Source organism: Fusarium odoratissimum (genome assembly GCF_000260195.1).
Source record: "Fusarium odoratissimum NRRL 54006 unplaced genomic scaffold supercont1.5, whole genome shotgun sequence".
In the NCBI taxonomy this organism is placed as follows: Eukaryota; Fungi; Ascomycota; class Sordariomycetes; order Hypocreales; family Nectriaceae; genus Fusarium; species Fusarium odoratissimum.
In genome coordinates this window covers 1,115,648-1,133,946 of record NW_022158691.1, presented here as the reverse complement: position 1 = coordinate 1,133,946, position 18,299 = coordinate 1,115,648, and the positions used below count along the sequence as shown (strand labels likewise).

At 45.4% G+C, this 18,299-nt stretch overlaps 8 protein-coding genes across 10 annotated transcripts; 5 read left to right on the top strand and 3 right to left on the bottom strand.

The window, feature by feature from the left end:
- Nucleotides 1-1,294: 1,294 nt before the first annotated feature.
- Nucleotides 1,295-1,456, top strand: FOIG_04347 (uncharacterized protein; the record flags this gene model as incomplete). The annotated part of the gene is made up of 1 exon (XM_031202524.1): nt 1,295-1,456. One exon carries the CDS (start codon nt 1,295-1,297, stop codon nt 1,454-1,456), a length of 162 nt encoding a protein of 53 aa, XP_031067971.1.
- On the top strand, nt 1,457-1,744 carry FOIG_04346 (uncharacterized protein; the record flags this gene model as incomplete). The annotated part of the gene is made up of 1 exon (XM_031202523.1): nt 1,457-1,744. One exon carries the CDS (start codon nt 1,457-1,459, stop codon nt 1,742-1,744), a length of 288 nt encoding a protein of 95 aa, XP_031067970.1.
- A 1,633-nt stretch (nt 1,745-3,377) lies between these two features.
- Nucleotides 3,378-5,813, bottom strand: FOIG_04344 (V-type ATPase, D subunit). Of its 2 annotated transcripts, XM_031202520.1 has the most exons (7): nt 5,603-5,813; nt 5,428-5,540; nt 5,356-5,366; nt 4,911-5,285; nt 4,753-4,859; nt 3,654-4,702; nt 3,378-3,582 (listed from the first exon to the last, which is right to left on the bottom strand). In XM_031202520.1, exons 1-6 carry the CDS (start codon nt 5,615-5,617, stop codon nt 4,541-4,543), a joined length of 783 nt encoding a protein of 260 aa, XP_031067967.1. In that variant the 5' UTR covers nt 5,618-5,813; the 3' UTR covers nt 3,378-3,582; nt 3,654-4,540. The 2 variants fall into 2 exon arrangements, with proteins under 2 accessions (XP_031067967.1, XP_031067968.1); XM_031202521.1 differs by having other exon boundaries at nt 4,911-5,366.
- Nucleotides 3,470-4,590, top strand: FOIG_04345 (uncharacterized protein). The gene is made up of 3 exons (XM_031202522.1): nt 3,470-3,543; nt 3,600-3,913; nt 3,971-4,590. Exons 1-3 carry the CDS (start codon nt 3,518-3,520, stop codon nt 4,360-4,362), a joined length of 732 nt encoding a protein of 243 aa, XP_031067969.1. The 5' UTR covers nt 3,470-3,517; the 3' UTR covers nt 4,363-4,590.
- A 52-nt stretch (nt 5,814-5,865) lies between the features above and the next one.
- FOIG_04343 (pre-mRNA-splicing factor SYF1) lies at nt 5,866-10,512 on the top strand. The gene is made up of 4 exons (XM_031202519.1): nt 5,866-6,264; nt 6,324-6,494; nt 6,555-10,369; nt 10,422-10,512. Exons 1-3 carry the CDS (start codon nt 6,205-6,207, stop codon nt 8,790-8,792), a joined length of 2,469 nt encoding a protein of 822 aa, XP_031067966.1. The 5' UTR covers nt 5,866-6,204; the 3' UTR covers nt 8,793-10,369; nt 10,422-10,512.
- On the bottom strand, nt 8,721-10,721 carry FOIG_04342 (uncharacterized protein). Of its 2 annotated transcripts, XM_031202518.1 has the most exons (3): nt 10,505-10,721; nt 9,189-10,436; nt 8,756-9,130 (listed from the first exon to the last, which is right to left on the bottom strand). In XM_031202518.1, the coding sequence occupies exons 2-3, from the start codon at nt 9,316-9,318 to the stop codon at nt 8,979-8,981; spliced, it is 282 nt and encodes a 93-aa protein (XP_031067965.1). In that variant the 5' UTR covers nt 9,319-10,436; nt 10,505-10,721; the 3' UTR covers nt 8,756-8,978. The 2 variants fall into 2 exon arrangements, with proteins under 2 accessions (XP_031067964.1, XP_031067965.1); XM_031202517.1 differs by having other exon boundaries at nt 8,721-9,130; nt 9,189-10,721.
- Nucleotides 10,705-15,011, top strand: FOIG_04341 (uncharacterized protein). Its single transcript, XM_031202516.1, has 3 exons — nt 10,705-11,978; nt 12,039-12,139; nt 12,191-15,011. The coding sequence occupies exons 1-3, from the start codon at nt 11,027-11,029 to the stop codon at nt 14,066-14,068; spliced, it is 2,931 nt and encodes a 976-aa protein (XP_031067963.1). The 5' UTR covers nt 10,705-11,026; the 3' UTR covers nt 14,069-15,011.
- On the bottom strand, nt 14,093-18,150 carry FOIG_04340 (uncharacterized protein; the record flags this gene model as incomplete). Its single annotated transcript, XM_031202515.1, has 7 exons — nt 14,093-14,464; nt 14,524-14,973; nt 15,026-15,423; nt 15,478-15,680; nt 16,309-16,543; nt 16,619-17,173; nt 17,247-18,150. The coding sequence occupies 7 exons, from the start codon at nt 18,148-18,150 to the stop codon at nt 14,093-14,095; spliced, it is 3,117 nt and encodes a 1,038-aa protein (XP_031067962.1).
- Nucleotides 18,151-18,299: the final 149 nt, after the last annotated feature.

Below are 18,299 nucleotides of genomic sequence, written 5' to 3'. Positions count from 1 at the left end.
CAATATACTTAGGAAGTATAATAAATAGACTAGGCGTATCCTTTAGGTAGGATAAAGGAAGAAGGGTAACCTAACTACTAAGAGCTAGTAATAATACTACCTAGTTAAGGTAGTAATTATATTATTAAGGTAAATAAACCTTATATAATTTTAAATTCTATAATAATAGGCTATTATAGGGGTCTTATTATTTAAGCCTTTATAAAAAAGTTAAAAAGCTTAATAGCCTTATATAAGGCTAATAATAAGGAAAAGAAAAAAGAATTATTAATTTAATTAATTTAATTATATATTTTAACTTTATAAATTATATCTTATATAAGCTATTATTATTACCTAATATAATACTATTAATAAAGGCTTATTATTATCTTAATATATTTAAACCTTATTTTAAGTAATTAACTAAGTCTTTTAATACCCTAATTTAGCCTATAATATATTTAATAAGAAATATATCTTTCTTAATATTAAGAAATTATATTTAATAATTAAATATTATTAAATTAATTTATTATATTAATAGTAATTTATTAATATATAATAATTATTTTCTTATAATTTTATAATATTATAAAAATAAAAATATATATTTATATATTTAAATTTAAGCTTATTAATATTTATTAAGGGATTAATTATATAATTATATATTATTAAAATTATATAACTATAGCTAGGTTAATTATTATTAATAATAATTATAAAATAATATATCTTATAATAAAAGTTAAGGTTTTTTATTTATTTTAATATAGCTTTTTAATATTAAAGCCTTAGTAATAATTACCTTAATAAGGTAATAATAAAAAGGGTATTTAGCCTTTTAAGGATAAGGTAAATATTTTTATTATACTTATAAGATTAGATATTAAGGTCTAAGGTAATAGTTATATAATCTACTAGGACTTAATATTAAGGTTATTATACTTTTTAATATAATATTTTTTTTTTTTAAGTTTGCAAGTCAGCCTCGAAAGGTATATCCAAGCATCTCCAAAGTCTAACATAATTTAAACATTCATTACCCCTCAGCAGGCAAAGCTTCATTAAGTCAATATCATCATAGTTAGCTGCCTCAATTGCAGCCTGAACCTAGCTGCACATAACCCAGCTGGAGAGCCTTACTTGCTCTTCAGCTGGCCCCAATCTTCTTCCTGCAACCCACTTCAAAGGTCTTTCGCCGACCCCTGCAGATACCACGCTTGAATCATCCACTGCGCAGTAAGTGATCCGATCCGACTTCCTCTCTTCTGATCGCAACCGCTAACAGCATCACAGCTGCTCCATCGCGATGCCTGTTATCCGAAGAAGCCTGCGGCCACCTAGGCCCAACGAGCCCTACTTAACGGAAGACCACAATGTGATCCGAATGATCAAAAGAGCTCTCTCGAGCGCTGAGCAGAGCAATCGCGATAAGCTTTATATGATAGCTGCTGAAATCGGAGTAGCCTAGATGGTTGAAGATGATGTCGGCCGCGTCAGGCTGGCCCTCTTTGGCTGTGAGGTCCTCCGGCTTGTACGGCCGTATCTTCATATCCCTCGGATCAGCGAGGCCTTCCTTGATGCTGAGATAGAGAGCCTTGAGACTCTCAGATGGGCACTAAATGGAGGCCACCCACGGAGGAGGCAGAATAAGTTCCTAAAGAAACTTCGTGGCGGCTTGCATGACGAGTGGCTCCATGATATCAGGAAGCAGGCGATGGAGGTACTGCTTTCGTTGAAGGAGATCGGCGACCCGTGACAGGCTGATCATGGTCTTGAACCACAGCGCGAAGACGAGGGGGACGGCGTGCCGCAATATGGATGGAAGACGGGTAATCGTGGGGTTTGGGAAGAAAATGTATTGAGTTTTTTGTGAGTTCAGTTGCCTAAAGTCAAAGACCGTCGGCGTCGGCGGCGTAAAGAGGGTCAAATGGGTCACGGGACACAGCACGTGACAGATTCAACGGATCAGCCAAACATCAGTGCACCATCAATATAAACAGGGGTTTTAATATAATATATAATGCCTTATATTATATTATATTAAAAATATATATTTTATTTTAATATTTTATTTTAATATCTTTAGCTTTATTTTATATATTAATTAATAGGTATTTTAACTTTAAAAAAAAAATTAAAAATTATTATCCTAAGTATTATTTAATTATATTTATCCTTAACTTATATTTCTCTTATTATATTATCTTATAACTTAATTTAATTTATTATTAATCTATTAAGCTTACCTTAGTTTATTAATATTTATAGTTTTTCCTTAAATATTAAAACCTTTTTTCCTTAATTTACCTTTTTTTTTTTTTTTTTTTTTTTTTTTTTTTTTTTCTTTTAGCTTATAATAACCCTTAATTCTTATAATAAAATATTTATATTATTAATTTACTTAACTTAATTATATATTTTAACTTTTTAAATTATACCTAATATAAGCTATTATTACTACCTAATATAATACTATTAATAAAGGCCTATTATTACCTTAATATATTTTAATTTTATTTTAAGTAATTAGCTAGGTCTTTTAATACCTTTATATAGCCTATAATATATATAATAAGTAATATATCTTTCTTAATATTAAGAAGTTATACTTAATACTTAAAAATTATTAAATTAACTTATTATATTAATAATAATTTATTAATATATAATAAGTATTTTTATATAATTTTATAATATTAAAAAAAAATAATATAAAATAAAAATATATTTAAACTTAAGCCTATTAATATCTATTAAAAGATTAATTATATAATTATTAATTACTAAGATTAAATAATTATAACTAGGTTAATTATTATTAATAATAATTATATAATAATATATTTTATAATAAAAGGTAAGGTTTTTAGCTTATTTTAATATAGCTTTTTAATATTAAAGCCTTAATAATAATTATTTTAATAAGGTAATAATAAAATAAATATTTAATTTTCTAAGGATAAGAAAAATATCTTTTTTATATTTATAAATTAAGGCTATTTATTTAATTAGATCTTAAGGTTTAAGGTAATAATTATATAATTTACTAAGACTTAATATTAAGGTTATTATATTTTTTAATATAATATATAATACCTTATATTATATTATATTAGAAATAAATATCTTATTTTATTATCTTACTTTAATACCTTTGGCTTTATTTTATTTATTATTAGATAGGCATTTTAACTTTAAAATTAATATAATATTTTTTTTTTAATTTATTCTCTTATTTAATATCCTATTACCCCTCTTTTAAGACTCCTTCTAGTTATATAATCAGCATCCTCCTTAGCTGAGGCTCGTTTAGGCTAAACCACCTGTGGAATTATATAATCAGACTTGATTCTATGATCCCGCCGGTTTAACAGATCCCGCCGGTTTAATAGTCCTTTTCTAGGAAACGCTTGGTTTAACACTAGCCACCTTTACCCCTGCTACTCCACCGACGCCCCACTATAAACCACAAGAGCCTCATCGCGGTTGGAATCAATCTTGTCCTTCTCTTCATCAGCATACCTACATCATGGCTTCTAGCATGCCCGTCTCCACGTGCGTGTCATTGCACACCCGACACCACGTGAAGGATACCTGCTAACGTTCAGTAGTGTCTACGTCCAAAATCTCGAAGAGCGCGTCAAGCTTGATGCATTGGTAGATACCTTGAGAACAGTATTCGCAGAGTTCGGCAATGTTGTCGACATTGTGGCGAAGAAGAATCTGCGTGCCAAAGGGCAGGCATTTGTTGTCTATGATAGCCCTGAAAGTGCCCAAGATGCTATCAACGAAATTGATGGGTTCGAGCTTTTCGGCAAGCCTATGAAACTTGCTTTCGCGCGAACGCAGAGCGACAAGACCATTGAATTAAAGGGCAACCAGGAAGAGCTCGAACAACATAAGCGCCATCGACAGGCTGAGAAGGGTAGGATTCATTTAATTTCTCATCTTATTTCATCGCTAACGTCGGCGGGACATATAGACAAACGCAAGGCTCTTGAGTCTGCGGAAGAGCAGAGACAAATCAACAAGCGAGGGTCTGGCTCAGTCAACGACAACAGACCCGCAAAGGCGGCGAAATCATCAGGTCTCAAGTCCACCAGCGCCGCAGCATCCGGCAGTGTGCTTGACGAGTTCCTCCCTCCCAACAAAATTCTTTTCGTCCAGAACTTCCCCGAAGATTATGACATTGAGACTTTGACCAGCGTGTTTGGCCGATTTGACGGATTTCGCGAGGTTAGGCTGGTACCTGGTCGCCGTGGTATCGCATTTGTTGAGTACGAGGCGGAACAAGGCGCTATTACCGCAAAGGAAAACACGGCTGGGTTACACTTGGGAGACAAACCCATCAAAGTCACCTACCAGCGACAGTGAATATGAATGCTAGCATTGATAGAAAGAAGGCCGTATTTGTTAATTGATACGGCCACAACGTTGGCTGATGGATACTTATTTAATGATAAACACAACACACAACGAGCTATCTCCTGCACTCCAGTATTGTACTATGACCACCTGTTTGTCGCACGCTTCAAACACAGCTTCCGCCCTCTCAAAAAATGATGTCTTCGTCATCGCCGGCGCCCAGAACATCTGCAGGTGTCGAATCGTCTTTCTGGGACTTGTCTCCGCCCTGCGCGGAGGCTTCCGCCTCACGCCTTGCCTTCATCTCGGCATCTGCTGCAGCAGTATCTCGCTGTTTCTTGTTCGCAACCTATCATTTGTCAGACGAATTGCCATGAATCGGATAATGCCAAAACCTGCCTTCTTTAGCCTGTAGAACTCCTCGCGATCGAGCTCGTCAAGCTCAGAGTTGATGTATTTGATAGTATTTTCAGTCCTGGGAATAATGACATGCTCAATCGCGTTAACTGGGATGATAATCAGTATCACAGTTGATGTCAACAGTTCGGGCGACTTACCACGCCGATTGACCACTTTGATGACCTCATCGAGGATGACAAACGCGGTCTGCAGACTAGCCAGCTCAACCAGCGCCTCAACAGCACGGGCATATGTTTCCCTGCATCGCTGAACCTGCTGTCCTCCCTTGCCCAAACCCGTCAGACCGAAGTCATTGTTTCCTTCGGTAAGGTAGCTTTCGAAAGCTGGAAGGAGAACACCAGATACGTTGTCTTGTTTCGTACGGACGCGAAATCGAGCAGACTTGGCGGACTCCTGCACTTGGTAACCAATGTCACCACCGACGGCATATGTCACTTCTGCCAGCGAGAAAGCTGCAATTTGCATGACTCGCCCCATTTTTCGCTTGGCCTCATCGATTCGCCTTGTGATTTCTGTATTATCGGGTATCAGTACGCTGGCGAAAGGATTGGTTTACACCAAGGGCCTGTCGGGGATATAAACCTCGAAATCGTCTACATTCAAGGGTTAGCCGGCCGCAAAAACAAGTGGGCAGAGCTGTGGCGTTGCACATACTTTGTCAGAGCTTCACTCTTTCGCTTCAATAAACTATGGCCTGTCTCTGCGCCTTTAAGCTTTGCCTTCATGATGCCCAGCGATTGCCGGGTTGGAAAGACGGCTTCGCGATCCTAGGCCAACATCATCAGCGTTTCTCTCAACTCGTATAAGGAAGGCGAAAGCTTTGACCTACATTGGCCCCCGACATTTTGATAGGCAAGGTTTGATGAGACGGGCAGGTTTGGTGTTGTTCGTATGGAAGTGGTGGCTAGAGTCTGAAGCTGTCTCGCTTCAGGCTGTCTCAAGGTAAGGTATCTGGGCTGTCGTCGTCACAGGGCCAAGGCGCTAGACTAATCGGCTGGAAAGCTCCCCTAGACTTTGTTCGCTCAGAGTTGCTGGGCAGCTATCAATGCTATAACGTAAGCAGCAAGGACTGGTCGCCCCACTCTTTAACAGTTTAGTGGACCGTCTCTGAACTGTGAGGACCCAGGTGTCGCGGGCTACAGAAAAATACACCAACCTCGCGTTCTCATCAGCCGAACATCAAGGAACCCGGGAGTCCTCTAGTTTCCTTTCGTCGAAGCGCATAAGGGGTCAGCAACATTCGGGGGTGTTAAGTTGGCACCTTCGGCCAGACTCGGGCCTATACGAGGCACATTGTGGCTTTCGGAGCGACGTCCTTTGACACTTTCCAGCTGTCTCGACGATGTACGGTTCACGTTGATTCGACTCAACCGCCACCTTTGCGAAATTCCTTCAGTCATTTCCTTACCGATCTAGAATTCCATAATCATTATGGCTCCGATCGATCACGCTCTACACGGGGCGCGCAGACAGCCGCAACTGCATCTCGTAGTAAGCACACAAACACGATGCTCATCACGTATGATACTCAACTGACCGAACTCCATCAGTCCAACGAGGATTCCGTTTATGAGCAAGATATCCTTCGCGACCCTGGTAGTGTGAAGCCCTGGCTGGCATACATTGAGTTCAAAACACATCACGGTACCATCCTTGAGCAGACGTACGTGATGGAGCGGGCTTGTGCTCAATTGCCGCGTTCATACAAATTATGGAAACTGGTACGATACAACCCACGGAATGGCATCCGTTGCCTAATGCTCAGGCCTAACATTATCTAGTATCTCTCGTTTCGACTTAAGCACGTTGCCAAGTTGAATCCAGCATTATTCGCCGCAGAATATCGAAAAGTCAACGCCCTTTTCGAAAAGGCCCTTAATCTACTACACAAGATGCCACGGATATGGGAAATGTACCTCAAATTCCTGATGAAACAACCGCTTGTTACTCTCACCCGACGGACATTCGACCGAGCTCTAAGAGCTCTTCCCATATCTCAGCACAATCGTATTTGGGCCTTCTATCGCCCATTCGCGAACTCGGCCGCTGGCGAAACTGCTGTGAAAATTTGGCGACGCTACATGCAGGTGCATCCTGAAGACGCCGAGGACTTTATCGAACTACTTACTCAAACGGGGCTTTATACAGAGGCCGCGCTGAAATTTATAGATGTTCTTAACAGCCCCAGGTTCAACAGCAAGCATGGGAAAGGCCATTATGAACTCTGGAGCGAAATGGTAGATCTTATTGTTGAACACGCCGCCGAAATCGAGACAGGATACGAAAATGGCATTGACGCCGAACGTATAATCCGAAGTGGTATTTCCAGATTTGCCGATCAAAGAGGGAAGCTATGGTCAGGTCTCGCTACTTATTGGATCCGGAGAGGCAGCTTTGAACGGGCTCGCGATGTCTTTGAAGAGGGAATCACCACGGTCATGACAGTGAGAGACTTCACCCTTATTTTTGAAGCTTACACCGAATTTGAGGAGTCTATCATCGGTGCCCTCATGGAGGTTGCGTCTGCAAGGGCCGAGAAAGGGATAGAAGACGAAAACGCGGACTTTGAGCTGGATATCAGAATGATGCGCTTTGAACAACTCATGGACAGACGACCCTTCCTCCTAAACGACGTCCTGCTACGCCAGAATCCAAACAACGTTCCAGAGTGGGAAAAGAGAGTTGCCCTTTGGGGCGACAACAAGAAGGAGGTTGCTCAGACGTACACGGATGCAATTGCGGCAATACAGCCGAAACGCGCTGTTGGAGCATTTCATCAGCTCTGGGCCAACTACGCAAAGTTTTATGAACGCGGAGGTGACCTGAGAAACGCCCGGGTCATCATGGAGAAGGCGATCAAGGTGCCCTTCAAGTCAGTGGCAGAGCTTGCTGATATGTGGATTGAATGGGCAGAAATGGAATTACGAAATGAGAACTTCGACGACGCCGTCCGGATCATGGCCAAAGCAGTTCAGGCACCAAAGCGGTCCACTGTGGATTATTTCGACGAGACCTTGTCACCGCAACAAAGAGTCCACAAGAGCTGGAAACTCTGGAGCTTCTACGTCGATCTCGTTGAAAGCGTGTCTACTTTGGATGAGACCAAAAAGGTTTATGAACGAATCTTTGAGCTCCGAATTGCAACACCTCAGACGGTTGTCAACTATGCCAATTTGCTCGAGGAGCACAAATATTACGAGGAATCGTTCAAGATTTATGAGCGTGGCTTAGACCTATTCAGCTATCCTGTTGCTTTTGAGCTTTGGAACTTGTATCTTACCAAGGCCGTTGATCGGAAGATCGGGATAGAACGACTTCGCGATCTATTCGAGCAAGCCGTGGAAGATTGCCCCCCGAAATTCGCAAAGACGATCTACCTCATGTATGGCAACTTGGAAGAGGAACGTGGCCTAGCGCGGCATGCAATGCGAATTTACGAGCGGGCCACACGAGCAGTCGCGGACGAAGACCAGGCTGACATGTTCAACTTCTATATCACCAAATCTGCCTCCAATTTCGGCCTGACGTCGACCAGACCAATTTACGAGAGGGCCATCGCTGCTCTTCCAGATGTCGAAGCTAAGGACATGTGCCTCAAATTTGCGGACATGGAGAAGAGGCTGGGTGAGATTGACCGGGCTCGCGCCATCTATGGCCATGCATCGCAGTTCTGTGACCCTCGCACAAACCCTGACTTCTGGACGAAATGGGAGCAGTTCGAAGTGCAGCACGGTAACGAAGATACATTTAAAGAAATGTTACGAATCAAGCGAAGTGTTCAGGCGCAATACAACACGGACGTCAATTTTATTGCATCCCAAGCCCTCGCACGCAGCCAACGTCGTCCGGGAGGGGCAGACGATGCCGAGATAACGGATGCCATGGCGGCACTGGAGAGGCAGTCCAGAGCACCGCAGGGATTCGTGGCAGCCAGTACTGGTCCAGTTGGAGGCACGCCAGCTACAACGGCAGTCACTTCAAATCCCGACGCCATTGAGATCGATGGCATTGATGAATGATGGACAGTTCCAGGTGGAATGTCTAATTTAGGTTTTCGTTGCATAGTAGGACGTGCAAGACGTTTGTCCAAGATAACTATTCCCTTAATTTCCGTATTTAATCTCCCATCTTACAGTTGTGAACTCGACAATCAATCATGAAACCAAACTCCTGCTACCTGATCACGCAACACTCACTCCCGATGCTTACTTGCTGCCGCTGCCCCAGTTCTTCTCGGTCATCTTGGACCAGTACTTGTCCTGGTAATTCCTGTCGACATGACCATCGCGGGATCCGGGCGTAGCATAGATGGATCCCTTTCGTTTTTGGAAACGACTAGGGGGTACCTTGGACGCATCTAAGCATTCCTCAGTTAGTTGCCGATGCACAATTATTTGGCAAGATGTTGTACGTACCCCATTCATCACTCATTCTCCGGTCTTGTGCGGCATCGCTTGCTCTACGATCCTGGGGGGGAGAGCCAACAACAGGCGTTTCGTTCAGGGGCTGTGTGGTACCCTCTTGGGTGTTAATAGGTTGCTCCATTGTTCAGTGTCTGAGCCGTGCAAGGAGTTTTTGTGAAAGAAGCAAGAAAGAAGGAAAGAAAGAAAGTTTTTGAGTTCAAATGTCTTGGGGTATCTTCAATTCTAGGTAGTTGATGGGTAAGGAAGAAGACTTGGAAAGGGCCAAGTCGAGATCGTTGGACAACGGGGTGTTTATATACTGCCTTTGGGAAGTATCAAATGGATAGGTAATGGAGGTGTCTAATTACCCCGCAAGATGAGTGCCTGCCTATCTCTATTCGGCTTGTAGGCAGTTATATTGAATTGGATGGACATGGGAATGTTAGACAAGAGCGGTTGTAGACTGACGCTTGCAGTGGCGCATCGGTTGTAGAGATACAGCCAATGCTACGTAAGGAGGCAGCTGGACCGTGGCTTAGATTTAGACTATCACGGCCATTGACGTCAGCGTGATGGTCACAATACAAAGGGTTCTTGGTGGATGGTTGAGATATACTTCAAGAGGTTGCCGCTATCAAAGAGGTAGCTCGACCGCGATGACGATGGAGTGTAGGATCAGCCAGCCTCTAGCAATAGTCTGAGGCCCTTGATTGGAAACAAAAGTCAAAGGTGGTGGTAGTCGTAACACTATATGGCTAACGTGCAAGCTAGACAAAGGTACCGTGACCATGTCGCTCATCACCTCAGGAAGCTATTTGCCGGGAGGTAGCTTTTTAGCAGACACGAACCTATTCGAGGCGTGGTGGTGGTCCTTGAAAGAAGGCAATTGGATCAATGTCGTGAGACACCAACCGTTGGTAGCTCAGCTCGGCAAAGAGCTGACAGATGCAACACGACTTATGCAGCCACGGTGGCAAATGGCCAAGCATGAGGACGTATGTACATAGATATGTGATGACAACGAGAGTCAAAGATGTTGCTGACAAAGATATGCTCGACGCAGACGCTGAGCCAATGCTGTTGGCAAGGGTTATCAAGAATTGGACAAGGTTGTATCGATACATAGCAATGAAGGGTCAATGGGTAACTACAGCGGAACGTCGCGTGTTGTACTCCGTAGACAGACAGACTGAGCGAGTGACTAACTGAACTGACTGCTTGGCATGGAGATCTAACGACGATGAGAATCGGATAGCTCGCCTAAGCCAAGAGGCTTTAGCTTTACCCCGGAATGAGAGCTGCAAGAGGAGAGGTCCTAGGATGCGTACTTTGTTGTTAGTTTACTAGATCGGCAAGTTCATGAGCCGATGTAAACACGCTAGATCCAGGCCACACCAAAGGAGCCTCGAATGGGTGAACTAAAGCATAACGACTGACTTGCCAATGAGCAATGGGAGAGCCTGTGCACGTATTTGGAGTTTGGTAGAATAGAATAGAGCCATGTTGAAAAGGCTTCAAGCGCATCGATTTCGACTGTTTGTTTGTAAGACGGATGGTAACTAATTCATAGGCATGTGACCGGCACTCGACACTTACAACGTCATCTGAGATGTGATGTGGGGAAACCGCCGACCATCGATCCGTCCTTGACCTCTGAGGCAGGAATTGGTTCTATCATTTCGTGTCCAGCTTCCTTCTTTAATTGATTACGACACACAACATTCTTCATGTACAGGCAGCAGCAGACACATTCGCCTGGTCAACTCGATGCGACTCACCATTTTATATGCTCAAAGATACATCCTCTCTAGCGATTCGCCTGCGCTCGGACATGTCACGCACTCGTCAGAATGTCTGAGTATGGTGTTCCAGACGCGCTCAGCTCAGGCCCTGAAATAGACGCCCTTCCAACCACCAACGACGCCAACGGCGATGCACCTGTTTTCCCCTCGCTACAGAACAATGGCGCGGGAAGTCCCTTATCTTCAGAAGCCGCTGGCGGCCCCACGATCGGTGAAGACGACAATGACGACGAGCCCGCTGTAGCGAAGCCGTTTATGCGAACAACGAGCCCCGACCCGTCCACACGCGCATTCCCAGATACCTTCGATGACCGTGTCCCTGATCGCCTGATTTACAAGATGCACAAGTTCAGTCTCTACGAAACGGCCAGTCGGTATTACATCGTCGGTGTCGATGTCAGTGAAAAGCGCTATCGAATCCTCAAGATCGACCGCACCACTGAGGGTGCTGAGCTCAACGTGACGGACGACAAGATTGTTTATAGTTTGAAGGAGATGAACCAACTGCTCGACACAATAGATGACGGGAACCGAGGTACCGGTGGCATCAAGCTTCGCTGCACCACATGGGGCCTCCTTGGCTTTATCAAGTTCACCGGACCCTACTATATGCTCCTCATCACAAAAAAGAGCACTGTCGCTATGGTCGGAGGCCACTACATATACCAGATCGAGGGCACTGAGCTTGTTTCCTTGACTCCCGCCAAGTTCAAGCCAGACGCCCGCAACACCGAGGAGCAACGATTCCTCGGCATCTTGAACAACCTCGACTTGACTCGTTCTTTCTATTACAGCTATTCTTACGATGTTACACGTACCTTGCAGCACAACGTCATCCGGGAGCGCGATGCTCTTGCCAAGGGAATGCTGCCGCCAGACGACGATGATTTCAACTCCATGTTTGTCTGGAACGACTATCTACTACAACCTGCCGTTACTGCTCTTCGAGACCCCTATGACTGGTGTCGTCCAATTATACATGGATACATTGATCAAGCGGGTGAGTTTGGCAAATAGGACTACGGCTGCTATTTCCATGCTCCGTACTGACCTTCAACAGCTCTATCAATTTACGGCCGTACTGCTCACATCACTGTCATCGCAAGGCGCTCGCGCTACTTTGCCGGTGCTCGGTTCTTGAAACGCGGAGCCAACGATCTTGTAGGTGGTTGTTGCTTTCTCTCCTCGGTGCTCGCGTGCTGACACTCCTAGGGTTATGTTGCCAACGATGTCGAGACGGAACAAATCGTAGCCGAGTCACTGACCACGTCGTTTCACGCACCTGGTCCTCAACTATACTGCAGTCCGCAGTACACCTCTTATGTTCAGCATAGAGGGAGCATTCCGCTTTACTGGACACAGGACAGCACCGGTGTCACGCCTAAACCCCCGATTGAGCTTAATTTGGTTGATCCGTTCTATGGGGCCGCCGCTCTGCACTTCGATAACCTGTTCGAGCGCTACGGTGCGCCGATCTATGTTGTTAACCTGATCAAGTCCAAGGAGCGAACGCCTCGTGAATCAAAGCTACTGGAGGAATATACTCATGCCATCAACTATCTCAACCAATTCCTGCCTAAGGATAAGAAGATCATTCACAAAGCGTGGGACATGAGTCGCGCATCAAAGGTGCGTGGTGGGGATGTTATTGGCAACCTCGAGCTTATCGCAGAGTCGGTCCTCGCTACGACAGGCTTCTTCCGAAACGGAGACGGTCTCACGAGCCCCATGACAGCACAGAATGGAGTAGCCAGAACAAATTGCATCGACTGCTTGGACCGTACCAATGCTGCGCAGTTTGTCATTGGCAAGCGAGCCCTAGGTCACCAGCTACATGCCCTTGGCATTCTTGAGGATACGTCGGTTGATTACGACACGGATGCTGTCAATTTGTTCACTCACATGTGGCATGACCATGGTGATACCATTGCTGTTCAGTACGGCGGCTCACAACTGGTCAATACCATGGAAACCTACCGCAAAATTAACCAATGGACGAGTCATTCAAGAGACATGATCGAGAGCTTCAAGCGATATTATAACAACTCTTTCCTGGACAGTCAACGTCAGGAGGCCTACAACTTGTTCCTCGGTAATTACATATTCACTCAAGGCCAACCTATGCTGTGGGACTTGGCAACTGATTACTACCTCCATCATGCCGATCCACGAGATTGGTCCGCCAGGTTGAAGCACGACTACATCAATTGGTATGTTCCCGCTCACTTGCAGAAACGATCAATTCCACCATACGTGCCAAGCAAAGACATTGCCCGCGCCCATCCGGTTGAATTCTTTGATGACTATTGGCTTGAGTATTACAGGCCATCAACCCTCTCTTCTTTTCCCAAGATGTTTGCCTACAAGATGAACTCAACTATCAAGTACATTCCCCTTAAATCTACCCAGGATGGCCGCTACGACCTCAGCCCTTTCCGGGTTCGAACCGACAATGAGGTTGATCACGGTGACAAAAAGAAGTCGAAGAAAGATGCTCATCCACACGCAAATGTACCAAGTTCTCGAGGACAGACTGTGGGGGCGAATGGGGCGCCAGACTCGATTTCGGACCGGTCACCAGCGAAAGGGATCTCGCTCCAGCGTTGGCTGCAACCTGTTCAAGAGAAGGGTGCACTCGCCAGCTCTCTGCGACTGGACACGAATCAGCCAGTACAGGCATCTGAACATAGCCCCAAGACGAAGCCAACAGCCCTGGAGAAATCCAAGGCTGCACAATGGACTTTCACCAAAGCCGTCCATGACTCTCTGAATCCGTCTGTTGCCGAGCAGGAATCCGAAGATTACGAGCGATACATCCGTCATCCTCAAAACCTTCCTCTCGTCATCTCAAGCGACACGCCCGTGGACGTGGATGCGTCCGAGTATCAGGAGTATGTAAGCGGCGACTGGCAAGATGAAGGTTTAATGGTCAAAGGAACTGAAGAAGAGATCGATGTCTACGCTGAGTTGCTCAAGGTGGGGGAAAACCCTCTGACAGTGACTGAGGAAGATGGTCCGAAGAAACGATACAAAGCCTATAGGAAATGGCTGCGTGGGAAGTCTTTCTTCAAGCAACAACCCCTAGACTGAGTCTTAGCAACAGCCGCCCAGCCTTCAAGCCAGCGTTTTCGGGAAAAGATCAGACAGCCGCGGTTCTTGCTTCAGGACTTCACTCAGCTTCGCAGGACATTTAGAGGCATCGTGGTCCCAGAGTGCCTGTAGAATTCGAGCTGTGTGTGCCAACTCTCGTGACAAGGTGTTGATATCAGCAGAAGTCTGAGACACCTCACGCTCAATCTCCTCAGAGACGTTTAACCAACATAATGACAGAATTCGGGTGACGTTCTCCATATGCTCAACCTCTCCGATACGAGGCCATGTGTTAGTAATGATGGCGCTCAGGGTTTGCGTCGCCGCTATCAGGGTCGGAGGATATGAGACTGCGAAGGGGTCTGTCATGACTAATGACACCATTGAGAGAAGAGGCTGGCACAGATGTGTTAAAGAAAGCTCGAGGCGTTTTTCGGTAGTAGGTGGTTACTCACAGTTAAATGTTTGATTGTATAGATACCCAGACTATTGATTACTGCTGTTGCCTTCTGCAACAGAACTTGGACAATGCGAGTGTGCTGAGAAGCATGGAAATAGCCTGCGAATACTCCATCTCTGAGGATCTTGTCAAATAGTCGGCGACGCTCAATGCTGTTGGTATCCCCGGTGGACTGGGCCAGCTTGATAAGCACATCGTAAGCCGGTATGAGTATGGTCGTAGACTCATCCTCTGGTGTAACGCTGGGGAGATAGAGCAGGAGCGGGAACGTGACGCCTGCAAATACATGGCCTATGCCTGTATTTTGCAATACTTGAGCTGGGCATTTGCTCATGAATTCCCTCGTGGTCCTTAAACCTCTGGCCTTGGTCTTGGTAGACTGGTTCTCCACCAGCGCCAACAGGACTGGCAAGAAAAGCGGCCAGTGCTGTTGAATGAGTGACGCCTACCAGCGAGTGTCAGCGCAACTAATCGCATTTCCACCGGCACGACCTTACCGTAGACATGTTTACTGTCCATTGTATTGTAGCCTCTGTCCACGGGGCCTGAGTTCTCCATGGCTGCACTTCAATCACAGGTCGGGACCGATCGTCAATCATGGCATACTGGGAGGGTCGTCCTGAAGCCGTGATTCGCGAGGACGATTTCATAAACAATGGCTTCAAATATTTCTGAAGGATCGTGTTGGTGATAAACTCGGTCAGACTTTCACACTCAAGTTGTTCAGCCAAAAGTTTCGAGGCTGCTGCTGCAGCTTGCGCAGTTGTCCATGGATCCTGAGGATCAGTAACAGCTGTGAGCTTCACGAGAGTAGTCTGGTCCAGAACAATGTGATATTTCGAGCACAAGATATTGAGACTGGCAACAGCTGCTTCTGTGAGGAGTTCCGAATGTTCTTTGTGATGTTAGTCAACCCACAGAAGTAATAGATTTATGCACGCTGATGTACCTTCAACACTACTCAATGCCAATGCCTTCTCACTGATGGCTGCCGTAAGCCTCGATAATTGGCTTTGGTCCAAGTTGTCCCCCGAAGACGAGGCATGGTTAGTTACACTGAGAATAGATTGGCGAAGGTCCTGGAGGCAGCGATTGTTAGCTCGGCGCCGTTTATCTGAGCCAGATAGCGTCACAGGCGTATAGGAAAACGCACTGCATCATTGGATTCAACCAAGGAAGATATTAAACCTTCAGGTTCTGCACGAAAATGCTCTGGTTTACCTGAAAGAATGGATACTAGTCAATTCGATGCTGTGAAGCTTACGTTGAGCTAAGTTCATACCCGAGACTTTATGCAACAATGCTGTGTTTGAAGGACCAAGGAGCCCTTTTAACGCACAAAATATGGTATCAGAGTCAGCGACTGACATCTTATCGTTGATTGAATGTTGGTGAGTAAGAAGAATGAAGAGCGAACGATCAGATCTTGAGACAGGATGCCTCAGGTAGGTTGGCTTGGTAGGTTAATTGGATCCACATACGGTGTCGAAACATAACTAGTCGCACTGTATGGGAACCGACTGTTTGCTCATCATGATCAACCAACTTTGTCAGCTTCAGTATACAATTTGTCAAGTTCTTTATCATTATACTCATTCGTCTTAACTATAAGAGGGGCGGTTTAGTTGCCCTACATATCCATTGCGTCCATACAGGTCGTGCATCCATCATGATAGTCAAGTCATGGCAGCTTAGCCTAGACCAATACTTCACACACCAAAGTTGCACCGGTGCATATGCAGAGCCGCCGACTTGGGACGAATACTAGCTCCTTACTCACGGTATCCCCAACTCTTCTCTCCGCCGCTGTACTTCTTCTATCGCACCCGTTGGGTCTGTTTCGCCAGGGTTGCGTAGTTGCCATGCAACACAGACATCTAGAGCCGGACCTGTCCATTTCCCCGGTTTGATACCACCAAGTGCTTTGGCAAGTTTTCCGCCATCAAGGAGCTTTTCAAGTGTCGTAACTTCATAGACATCTAACTTGGCGAGGTGGTCGAGGAAACTCTTCCAACCTGCTAAGAAATTACTTTGTTCTAGAAACAAGTTACCCAGATGTTCATATGGAAGGAAAATGGCATCACCCTTACCTGCTGACTTTTCTTGGCGCCATTCCGGGAGGGTTTCCAGGGCCTCGACGAGCAGTGCATTCAAAACCTGCAGTCTCCAGGTACCGGCGGGCGTGTCCCACTTCCTGATTGCCATGCCGAAACGATCTCGTTCTTGGATGTACGACTCTCCATTGCAGACGGCATGTTTCAACTCCAAAATCTCGTCACGATTGCGATGCGAAGCAGCAACAATACTCGACAATCGATTTGGGGCCTTGAAGCCTTCGCGCGAGACAATGGCCACAAGAGGGAGAGCGTTTGCTTTCCTGCGAGGATTCGGAGGCTCTTCAACCGTCATCCATGGAGAGAGCGCGGCAAGGTTCCAAGCGGAGTAGGTGGCATCCGTAGATGTAATGAGTCGGCCAGCAATAGAAGTCGAGTCTCGATCGTTGAGAAGCTCATCAAGACAAGTATAAGCAACAGCCCACCGCGATATGTCGGGAACTGGGAGGTTCTCCTGAGTTGGGTCGGTAAAGATTGCATGGAAGAGTTGTAGTTCATGGATGAGTTGAAGCGCTTCAAAAGGGTGATCTCCTACCTAGAAGTTAGTACATACCGTTCAGATCAGGTCAGATCAGATCAAATCAGATCAAGATGTTGCAACAACCTTTGAGCATTTTCTCCAACTCTACGCCGACTCGCTCTCGACTGATCTTGGCACGCAATGCCTCAAGGACCTTTGGGTCTGCCATGAATTTGCGCGTGTTGGCGTCAATTATGAATTGGAGCCGGCTGGAGAAACGAACAAGTCTCAAAACCCTCAGAGGGTCGTCCATGAAGGTCTGGAAGGGCTCCAAAGGGGTTCTGATTATTTTTGCTTCCATATCTGCAAGTCCCCCCGTAAAATCTTCAACACGATCGTCATGTAAGTTGTAGAAGAGTGCGTTGACGGTGGCATCGCGGCGGCGAGCGTCCTCTTCGGCCGTACCGAATTCCATTTGAGGGTTTCGACTGTCCTCAGTATAGGTTTCCTTTCTGAGGTTGACGAAATCGAGATCCAGACCAAACATCTTGACCATGGCCGTTTCCAGATGCTTGGACTTCTCAGGGTTGCGCGCAACGTTGTGGAGGCTTCCGATATCTGCAGGGCCGATGTTGTGCTTGGACATGGCCTCTGCTCGTTCACAGTAATCGCACATAGCTTGAGCAAAGGGGACCCCAGTCATGGCGTTGATGGCCACGTCGATGTCATGGCTCTGGATATTGAGTAGCTTGTCGCGTACCCAGCCACCGGCCCAACGAAGAACAATAGGCTCTGGAGCTTTTCCGGACTCGTCTATGTCTTTGGCAACATCAAGAAGCAGATGGCGGAGCTGCTGCTCCTTGCTGGTGAGTTGAATGGTGGTGGTTACCATGTTGGACTTGGGAACCTTGGCAGGCGGTCCAGGAACTTTGACTTTGGGAGAGGGCGCTATTGGGGTCGTGACCGAGTTGGAAGTCAACGAATAGTGTTCCTTGAGAAATGAGTCAAGATTTCTCTTCATCGCAAGACGCAGAGAGCGTTTGAGCATTTAGGTGGGGCCGCTGCACAAATTACAATGAGAGATGAGGATGAAAACAAGTCTCGCCTTATTTCCTTGACAATTTCGAAAGACAAGAATGAATGTATGTGTCAGACCGAAAAAAAATGATGCTGCCTCATAAACACATGCCTAAGGCA